At 34.4% G+C, this 10,752-nt stretch overlaps 2 protein-coding genes across 9 annotated transcripts in view; one reads left to right on the top strand and one right to left on the bottom strand.

The window, feature by feature from the left end:
- Positions 1-313: 313 nt before the first annotated feature.
- On the top strand, positions 314-4,858 carry LOC145305627 (uncharacterized). The gene is made up of 7 exons (XM_080147326.1): positions 314-383; positions 664-711; positions 1,094-1,439; positions 2,215-2,318; positions 2,982-3,782; positions 3,993-4,117; positions 4,630-4,858. Exons 1-7 carry the CDS (start codon positions 374-376, stop codon positions 4,744-4,746), a joined length of 1,551 nt encoding a protein of 516 aa, XP_080003452.1. The 5' UTR covers positions 314-373; the 3' UTR covers positions 4,747-4,858.
- A 1,384-nt stretch (positions 4,859-6,242) lies between these two features.
- The window catches only part of LOC145306285 (uncharacterized), a 30,093-nt gene continuing 25,583 nt past the window's right edge, over positions 6,243-10,752 (bottom strand). Inside the window, exons 4-10 of one of the 8 annotated variants that reach the window (XM_080148364.1) lie at positions 10,286-10,413; positions 8,993-9,927; positions 8,577-8,843; positions 7,869-8,088; positions 7,169-7,517; positions 6,694-7,006; positions 6,243-6,340 (exon numbers count right to left, since the gene is read on the bottom strand). In XM_080148364.1, coding sequence (XP_080004490.1) covers positions 7,982-8,088; positions 8,577-8,843; positions 8,993-9,927; positions 10,286-10,413 — 1,437 coding nt within the window. In that variant the 3' untranslated portion in view covers positions 6,243-6,340; positions 6,694-7,006; positions 7,169-7,517; positions 7,869-7,981. Of the gene's footprint in view, positions 7,007-7,168; positions 7,518-7,868; positions 8,089-8,576; positions 8,844-8,992; positions 9,928-10,285; positions 10,414-10,752 lie in introns of all 8 variants that reach the window. The other 7 variants (XM_080148363.1, XM_080148368.1, XM_080148365.1 and 4 more) reach the window with 7 other exon arrangements.

Here is a 10,752-nt window from a genome sequence, read left to right as displayed (position 1 = left end):
ATGTTTGTGCCATTTGAAAAGTCAGGACATAAAATTTTTTGACTTTACCTTTTACACAGGATGACTTACTGGTGCCTGTACTGAAGGATCTTATTTTACACCGAATCAATGTGATTCTTCTTTACAATAATGTATCTCATAGGTCCTGGGATTGTTTGTAACTATTTTGGAAAATCGCCCCTAGAAACAAATTCACCTGCATTTTAAAACTCCAATAGAAAATGGGGGTGAGGGACGACTCCCAAAGTGACAATAGGGCGTATCCGTTAAATTTTGATAAATCTATTAACTGTACTACTTTATGTTCTGTAGTGAAAATGTCCTCCTTCCCATCGCATCTCCATCGGAAATAGCAGATTATTTCTCAGATGATATGAACCCAGGTAACTCTAATTATTTTGCATTGCACGATGGGACATAATTGAAAAATTAAACATTGAATTTGCGGTTTTTTTGTCAATGAAATAATTCTTAAACTTTAAAAAATCAGAAGAAAAAAACTTTTTCTTCATTGACATTGGGAGTTTTGTATCAGTAAAAAATATTTCAGGATTTTCAATTATACCTTAATAACCAGTTTTTCAAAATATTAATTGATTATTGCTAAATTACAAGATCATTATTTCGACTGTAAATGAAAAAATTTATTTGAAATTTTCTTAGGTGGTACAGATTTCTTGGATGATCTCTTAGTATCTGGAGAAATTCAAGGTAACAATATCATTAGTACTTAGCAGATAAAACAGTTTGTTGGAGGTATTTTTTTGTTGGAGCTATTTATCTTAGGAGGGTGGTGTTACCCTCCCCTTAAATAGGTTTAACCTTTCCAGGACCATAGAAACATATTGTAAAGGAAAACCAAAAAAAAAGTCAATTTAATTTCGACTTTAATTGGACCAAAAATAAAGTTTTCCTTGATTATTTTAGGATATTTAAGTTAAAGAAAGTGTGCACTGTAGGGACCTGAAACATGTTTTTCCCTAAAATTAACAAAAAGGAGTTGTATTATAATTGTGTTACATTAATTTATTTAGTGAATTATACAGAAAAATATTGTATAAATATGATTTTATAATTAAAGAAACTCTTTCAGGAACATTTACTGAAGATAAAAATATCAATGAAATACCCAAACCTAATATGAATGCTGATTCTGACCAAAATGAAGCAACTGCTAGAGAAAATATTGATGAAAGTGGGACTAGGATTTCTGTTATTGAATCTAACACAGAGGATGATAATAATTTCAATAGTAATACTGATGTTATTGATACCAATGTTGATGTTATTGATACCAATGTTGATGGAATTGGTGCCAATGTTAAAGAAGATGGTACCAATGAAAATGTTGATGTAATTGGTACCAATGTTGAAGGAGATGATAAAAATAACAATACTCCTGCTTGGATGCTTGAACAAGATTACCCAAGTAAAACAAGGTATATCTTTTAAGAGTTTAGCTTTTATAAAAGTGTGTTGTTCTTTTGAAATTCATACTTTTAAATGCTATTATAAAAGTAACAGGATGTTTGTCCGTACTAAAGGATATTGCAAACCGCTGAACCGATACGGTTCTCCTTTACCATGTAGGTCCATGTAAGGTTAAAAACTATTTTTGGGGAGGGTACTGATATTGAAAATGCTGGGAGAAGGTCTATTCTTCCCCCTCTCCAACCTCAAGTGCCCCTAGAGGCTTCTATGGTTGTAGCCGCTAGTAGTTTAAAAAATGATGAACTGAGGGCAACTAATCCAAGCAACAAATTTCATTATCAAAAACTTGATGATTGATCTTTTTACTTTCAGCTAGTTGACCTGAATAGTTTTTTCTTTAGATTCATTATCTACTGTCCTTGGTACTGCATTTATATTAATTTCTAATTTGATTTTTTAGTAGCTAAGCTACTCTATAATTCACTTTGTCTGCCAGTTTGACCGTAACGCTATGGGGGAAATTGATTTTCTCAGCTAACATTCAAGAAAACTGCCGTTTTTTTTTTGAATATTCCCTAAACTAATGACCTTCCAGTATGAATTATTTTTTTCCGTCGGTCTGTCAGTCATGCTGCAAAATATAACTATAAAAACGAGATAAAGATTTCATGATTTTAAAACCAATTCTTGATTTTAGCTCTTTAAATCTCCTTGTCCGTATTACCATCCATGGTTTTTTGTGCTTCGCTACTTATGGATGTTGTCATCCTTGTTTTATTTCAGACTGGAGTCAGTATCTAGTGATACTTATGATGGGTATACAGATCCAACTTTCCTTACACAAAGTATCACAACATCAACTCAAGCTAACCTGGATTGGTTATTTGGTAAGCCTGAAGCAGCTTATATTGCCTATAAAGAAATGACGTCATACAACACAAATGACCAATGACAAGCCAATATAAATTTTACCAATATTCAATTGAAATTTATACTGGCCTAACATTGGTCATTTGTATTGTATGACGTCATATTTTCTATAGGCACTATAAGCTGCTACGGCAAGACTAGAATCATAATGTTAATTAAGTCAGCAAGGACGTCCAAGCTTTTTTTGAGGGGTTTCAAAGGTCTGAAGGGGTAATCTAATATACTTTTCAAGACCTATTGGGGAGGGGGGTTAAAATGAGGAGTTTCAAAGTTTAGGGGGGGGGGGACCCATTTATTATCTCCCCTTGGACGTAATTTTATGTAGTTTAAATAAGTAAATATAGAGCATTACAGCATTATTAATTATTATTCACTAGCGTACGCGCCCCATAAATGCCTCTAGGGGCAAGTCGATATTTAAAAGTTTTAAAAAATGGGAAGGAAGGTTTTTTTCAAGAGTGATTTCTCCTCCCCAAAACTAGTTATAAACCTTCCCTGGACTTATAAGAAGCCACATTATGAGGATTAGAAAATTCAGGCAGACACACATCCTATTACTTTTATATAAGAATGAACCGGAATAAAGATGAGAATAGGAAATTTTAAATATATATTTTTAGGTAACCAAAACAAGAAAACAACTACTTCAAGATTTCTTCCTAAAATTGGTGAATCAAACAACAAAATACCAAATTTGTTTACTACTGAAGCATTCACAGCAATTAACAGTGATAATTCTAATACTAATCAAAATGATATTGATTCATCTGATAATAGTAATGATTTATTTTCAACAATCTCAATAAATGATAACATAACAGAACCTACTTCAATTACTGAGGCTTCTGCCAACTTAATAAATAATATTGATAAAGATACTTTTGAATTTACCAGTGGACAGAATTATGATTCTACCAATGATACTGAAACAATAAAGAATTTCTCTGTTACAAAAAACAATCTTGCTAATGAATCATCTCTTGACAAAACAACTTCAATCCCAATAGGAGAAGTTAAAACTGATCTAGCAGTTGATACAGCTAACCAAGATGTAACTGACAATCAAAATACATATTTAACTGATACACCTTTTACTTTAAATTTGCTTCAAGATTCTTCAAGTGACAATATTGTTATACTTGGAAGTACTACTACACCAGAATTTATATCTACTGCAATAGGTTCTTCTACTGCTTTTAAAACTTCAACTTCTGTTTTAGAAACATCTTTTAGTGACTCCAGAACTTCTTCCATTAGAAATCCTTCAAATGAAACTGAACATGATAATACTGTTAGCACTAATTCAAATGATGATCATGAAAATATTATCAACAATGAAATAACCAATGGAACTAATGCAACCCAGCAACAAAGAACAAATGATAGAGTCAATATTTTCCTTGATAATGATTCTGCACAGGAATGGATATAGAATACGTGGATGTTGTGAAAGGGACATTTTTGTCGTCCAATTAGGGTTCCTGATATAGTCATAAGGTAGTGATAAATATGTTCCTCCGTGGTCAGGGGAGAGGATAAGGTAAAGACATGAAGGGGGAAGGAAAAACTTTTTAATAGGGTGTGAGAGAATCTCACTCACTATCCACGTATTCAATATCCATTAATGCAGGGAAGAAGTATTGATAACTCAGATAACAATAATAATTCTAATGATGATGAAAATAATGAAAATGAAGGAAACAATATTACTGACAATAATATCAAAACCAATGTGGATAATCAAAATACCGAAGAGGTAATTTATATAAAGTATAAACATATTCATAACCATTACAAGGGTCATAAACAAAAACATAAACTCGATCTCTCATTGGTTTGCTTAAAGTCTTGGGGTTCTTTTAATTTAATCTTGATTGGTTGGTATAAACTTGTAGTTTACAAACTTGTTACCAGTAATTGTCCAAATTGTCTATTCCCATAAAATCAATTGTTTTAAATGCCATATCTATCTTTATATAGTCATAGGATGTTTGTCTGTCTGTGTTTGCTTTAGGATCTCTATAATAACTGAACCGACAGGATTCTTCAATTACAATGTAGCTTCTCATAGGACCTGGATAACTTAAATATTTTTGAGGAGGGGGTACCACCACCCTCCAAAAAGAAATCACAAAAAAGGTATATTGAAAAGAGACATTTTACATGCCCCTAGAGGCCTCAAGGGGGCGTAGCCGCTAGAATAGGAAGGAATAAGCAAGGATGACAAATTTCAAAGGTGGCAAATCAGAATATATATAATTTTTTTAGGAGGAGGCCTATGTAGGAAACCTGGGAGATGACTGCAGCAAGCTAAAGAACAAGAAAAATAAAATATATTGTAAAGTGTATCAATGTTATAATGGAATACTTCGGGAGTGCTACTAATATTCAATTTTAAATTTGGTATGTAGAATGTATAAATTGTAATATTTTTTGTAGTTTTTTCTATTAATCTTTATTGTTTCAATAAATAGAACCTTTTGTATACATGAACATATATAGCCTCTTTTTATTGGTAAAGATTTGTTGACTTTTAATGTAAAACATAATTTTTAGCGAGGCTACTCTATTTTCACTTTGTCCGTACATGGGAGAAATGGGATTTACTCAGCGGCGATTTAGTCGCACACAATTTTTACTGATTTCCATATAGCTCCGATTTTTTCCAGCTTTACATCCGCTGGTTGAAGTTTTAAATTAACTGACAACTTAATATACAGAGTCTTAATGCTTTTCTAAAGGGAACTATCCACGAACGAGAGCAAGTGATTCTAAGCACCTTCCAGCATTGATCTATAGTCTTTTGTTAGTGAATATAATAGGTTTATGTTTAATAATTGTTTATCGACTAAAAAGTTAAGTTTTACCATTGTTTTATACGAAATAAACTTTGAAATGTACAGCATTTTTTGATGCAATATCAACAAACGCTTTGTTGAGTTGAAAGGACAAAATAAAATAACTAGGCAGAAAAGCATCAAATGCTGTAAATTGCAAAAGTACATTAATTAAACTGTTCACAATATTACAAGTTACCAACCCTTTTTTAAAATATACAATACATTTTTAATCAAAATATACTTTTGCATTAAACTTTTAAACAACAGTTTGACTTCATCAAAACATTTGATGATGTTGCACAAAAAAGTGCTTAACATTTCAAAGTTTTTTTCATATAAAACCATGGTGAAACATAGCTTTTTAGTCGATAAACCAAATATTAAACACTAGCGGCTACGCCCCTAGAGGCCTCTAGTGTCACTTTAAATGTTTTTGTTTGTTAAAGTTTACGATAATTCTTTATGTTACGGATACCTCTTAATGTTACGTTGAAGTCTCCCAGATTTTAAGAAAATTTTCAATTTTTTTGTCATTTCTTTTGGGAGGGTGGTAGTACCCTCCCCCAAAATAGTTAAAAACCTTCCCAGGACATATGAGAATCTACCCTGTTAAGGAGAACCCGATCGATCGGTTCAGCGGTTAGCGAGATCCTTCGGTACAGACAGACAAACATCCTGTTACTTTAGTATAAGGATAAACCTGGTAATTCACTAAAAAATACTATGGATCAATGCTCTCGTTCGTGGATAGTCCCCTTTTAAAATAATTCTTAATAATGAAACAAAACCTAGGTAGAATAGTTTCGAAACTACTTGTTTGTACCAATTTGAAAGATTAAGCACTAGTCCCCAAAGTTTTTAGGCCAAAAAAATTAGAGAACGTACTTATAAAACTTTGGGTACTAGTCCAATAATCCTTCTCAAGAAGGTCAAAACCGTATAGACAAGTATCCAGCCATTCCTATTCTAAAGTACAGTTATGGACGGACGTACAAACCTAAATTGTGGAGTAGCTACTATCCAATTAGAATAAATAAAAACTTTCATATTTTGTCAGTTTATTTCAAGTTTCACAGGCTGACACATGTGTTTTACCAACATAAGGAACTATAAATGGAAGTAGGGCGTTTTGTCACTTTCTGAAACATCGTAATCAATGGGCTTGAGTTTACGGTTAGACTAAATTTGGTAGGTATGATTCCATTTGATATTTATTTTCTTTAAAAAATCACTAAACCTCTTAATCAGTTTAAATAGTTATTTATCGTATTATAGACAGCTTCCGCGGATATTAAAATTAAATATTATAGGTTGAAACCAATTTTTGTTAAACCCGAGTGGCCGTAGACACGGACTAACAAAACTGGTATTAATCTTATGATTTTTATTTCAATATTCATGGAAATACGATGCTATACATGATTTTTCAACATGTTCAATCGGATTCTAGTTCAGCGGATATTTTCTATACCTAGTAAGCATAGTCCGAAACCTATCAATCCCCACAGAGTTCGCGAAAGAGACAAAATTATCCCCCACCCCTTAAAATATGAACCACATTTAGATGAATTATAAACAGTTAGGTATAATCTAATTTATTTTCAACAATTTGTTTTTAGAGAAAATTAAAATACATTTTACACCAATGAACATAATTTTTTTAGTTTTTAAATAAAAGGGGACATTTTCTTACTAAAATCACATGAAAAGTGATTTAAGTCCCCTTTTAATTGCACGTTCTTTTTCCAGTATGGATTTGAAACCGATTAATATCCGCTTGATTGGAACGGTTCTCCTCAGCCATACTGATAAATTATGTATAGCATCGCATTACAGACAATTTTCCACGAATAATCAAATAAAATTAATAAAACCAGTTTAGATGGCCTACGACTTCGGCCCCTCGGGACCAACTAAATTTTGATTATTTTTTTATTTTATTATCTGCGGAAAGCTGTCTATATTACGAAGCGATAAAAATCTATTGCAAAACCTGTGGATAATTAACAATACATATATAGAAAATAATATAAATGAGACTGGTGGTAATAAAAAAACCAACTAACAATCATAATGTATAAACATAAATCACAATTAAATATCATTTGGTAATACTATAATAGAATGGTGTCAGAGTGAGGTTTTTTTTTATAAGTAAAACATTATTTCTTCCAATTCCAATTTGATCAAAATAGGTATTCAATTCTAAATCCCACTTTAAATCTACTTTTTTTTCTGTGTAAAAATGTTTTTTTTTGACACCTTTGTGGTTAACTTTGGGAAGCTCTTTAACTTTGTTTTACACTGTTATTAAAAGGGGGTAGGCGAAAGTGACACTTTTTGAAACCAAAACTAAAAGTAAACAAAGGAACTCAACTAAAAAAAGAGTTACAGGTCTGAGATTTTGCATGGCAGTTGCTTTATAGGGGTAAAATATGGAACTGCAAAGAAACGGCGGCGCAACCGCCAAAAACCGCCGTTTCCCGCCGAATTTTTTTGCCTTTTCTCGGCGGTTTTCGGCGGTTGCGACGCCATTTATTTACAGTTCCATATTGTACCCCTAAAAAGCAACTGCCATGCAAAATGTCAGACCTGTAACTCTTTTTTTAGTTGAGTTCCTTTAACTTTTAGTTTTGGTTTCAAAAAGTGTCACTTTCGCCCCCTCCCTTTGTTCAGCCTTCTTCCAATTTTTTTTTGAGTAACTTTTTATGCAATATTTCACTTAATTTATGCTTTTATTATTGTTGTTTTCATTTGTTAAAAAGTTTTTTATTCTAACACTAAGCCACAAGTTCTTGTTTAATTGTGGGTTTCGAAGATTTTTGGTCCCCCTTCTCCTGTAACTTTGTCCATGTGTCACCAAGCGCCTTCGCGAAGTGGTCCTCAACTAAAATATAAAAAACAAGATTAGTTTTCATGAAAACTGATGCCTGTATAATTATGAAAAAAGATTACAAGCCTTTCGTGTACAAACATAAAAAAACCATATAAATATTTCAGATGCCTCTTTAAAAAAAACTTACGAAATGTAAACTGGATGTAATACATGTAACATAAAATTTTCTTTTGTAGCTATATTGATTTTAAAATTTTGGACATCAATCAATTAAGATTTAATAATAGTAACCAAATTTACTTAGGAGGGGACATTGGGCTGTCTATTACACTCGTCCGCATAGTTTTATAACGTATTTTTTATTCGTTGGCTTTATAACTTTTGAACTTTTATAGAATTTTAATTGGTTGGTTCATTAAGTTAAGTGTCCAAATGTTTCTAAATTGTAATTTAAAGAAGGGGAATTTTTGCATGTGATTTACACCAATTTATCGGCCATTGTTTTATCCATTTAGGTCCCTGAATTGTAAGTGTTATACCTGTATAACCGGACATATCTTGGTCATCCTTAAATGCTTTCAGCACCTCCTCCTCCCCCAGTTTCTCTCCCTTTATCCGCGGGACAACACCACCACCCTCCCTAACACTGTCGGTTGACCGCCGTTTCTCTGTGCCCACGTCAATCTCCATGTCTCCAGGGGAGGGTACAGGGGGTGGAACGCCGCCACCGCCCTGGTGGAACCATTTTGAGTATTCGTCCCCCAGTGACTTGCGGAAATGCTCTTCCAATGAACCAACAGGGTTTTCTAAAAACAATAATATTATCAAAAATGATTATTAAATAGAAATTATTGTAGATAAAAAAAAGGTTTTAGATTTATTCCAAATGATATTCCCTAATACCTTTTATTAAAGCTATATTTGTTAGGTAGTGCTCCAAAAAAAATTAGCTCACCTTCTACAATGGTAATCTTTCTTATTTCCCTCTCATTCTCTTTGTTTTCCAGATCTTTCTTAAACCGGATTGACCCGGCAGCTCTTTCTGGTTCCGGCTTAACAACCGCCGCCGTCGGGGACGGCGATGTCCGGCTACCGCCGCCAAAAGAAATGGGTGCAGGTGGGGAGGTTCGGCTAAATTGTACTGAATTACCGGAGCTACGCGGGGTAAGGTTTAAGAACGCGGAATTACCGCCGTTGGCCGCCGCCGAGATTCTTTGCAAGCCGCTAGAAGCGCCGCTAACAAGACTGGTTGGTGACGTCGGTTTGCTGGCGATTGCGGCTTCATATGTTGGCGGTGGTGGCCGTGCGGCGGGTACTTTGTGCGGATAAGCAGGTGGGGGTGGCTCGGCGGCAGCAACAGTGGCCCCGTTTAAACTGAGGTAGGGGTATGATGGGGGTGGTAGAGATTTCATGGCAAACAGAAGGGGTGCTGTGTTGAGACCGGCCGTGGTAGGCGGTGACCCTGATTCGTGTTGGCGGAGTACTGTCCCGGTAGGCGGTGAGTGTTGGCGTAACGGGTTTGGCGTGGCGTATTTGTTGTACGGTGGGGGTGGGGATTTGGAGCGGCGCTTCATTGAAAAATCCAGCGGCGCATCATAACTGTTGCTTCCACCGCTGCTCTCATCAGCATCCATAGGCTCACCGGCACTCTCTAGCAGCTGGTGGCGGCGCTGGTTAGCCGCAATCATAGCAGCCAGACTGGCCGCGGCAGCTATATGTTGTGACGCTAGCTCACTGGCTGTTAGGCCGGATAGTGCGGCCGGCGGCGGAGATATAGCTGTGGAACCGCTTGATAATCTGCTTGCAACAGCTGTTGATTCTGTTGTTGTAGTTGTGGTGGGAGAGAGGGAGGTGTGACTAGAGCTGTGGGGAGGGGAAGAGGAACCATATCTAAAATAATTAGAATTTGAATTTCTTTTCCAAAATAAAAAAAGTGAGACTTTAATAATGATAGCGGATGAAATGTATCAAAACTGGTGTTTGGAAAAAGCAATAACCTTGTAGTTTAGATCAATAAATATTTTTAAAATAAACTTGGGGGAAAAACAAGGTTTAAAGGCATTATTTGTTGAAAACCATAAAAAATATTATATATAATTTTCAAAGCCAGTGAAGAAAATAAGATATTGGTGACTAATTTTCGTCAAGGGTAAATGGGTTAAGTTAAATTACATTTGAAACACTCTGTATATTGAAAATAAAATTGAGATTTTGATAAAAATTTCATAAGATAATAAAAAAAACTTACGCAGAAGATTGTCTGCTGAACTTGTGTGCTCTGACCGCATCCGCTTGTGCCAGATATTCATTTGCTGTGTGCTTTCTGAACTTAGGGTGCACCTCTTTGAAAGAGTTGCTACGCCTCGGGGCAGCGGTCTGAAATATAAACAATGATAATCGATATATAATTACTTGGATGTTGCACCATATTTTCGCCTACTCTTCCAACCCTAATACCACATTATTTCCTACTGGAGGAAAGAAATTGCCAATAAATAAGTTCTAAAGTTGCAACCTAAATTGGAAAACAAACTTTCCCCTGTCATAATATCCACGTATATTAAATCCATTATAATGAGTGTGATTAGTAGCAGGTATCGTAGTAAGGTTGTTTTTTTTGTCTAAAGCTTAAGATTTCATTAACTCCTAAACCGATAAAAGTTCTCTAATTTAGAGCTAAGTTCCACATAAGGTTTTAGGCTATTTCATTTTTAG

Source organism: Acartia tonsa, chromosome 14 (genome assembly GCF_053477335.1).
Source record: "Acartia tonsa isolate MP-2025a chromosome 14, ASM5347733v1, whole genome shotgun sequence".
NCBI classification, from domain to species: domain Eukaryota; kingdom Metazoa; phylum Arthropoda; class Copepoda; order Calanoida; family Acartiidae; genus Acartia; species Acartia tonsa.
This window is presented reverse-complemented; position numbering and strand designations above follow the sequence as displayed.

What these genes read in the sequence shown, in the direction of transcription:
- LOC145305627 (XM_080147326.1), top strand. An exon ending in TGATAATGATTCTGCACAGG is followed by an intron (nt 3,783 to 3,992) that starts AATGGATATAGA and finishes CATTAATGCAGG; the next exon opens with GAAGAAGTATTGATAACTCA. An exon ending in ATAATCAAAATACCGAAGAG is followed by an intron (nt 4,118 to 4,629) that starts GTAATTTATATA and finishes TAATTTTTTTAG; the next exon opens with GAGGAGGCCTATGTAGGAAA.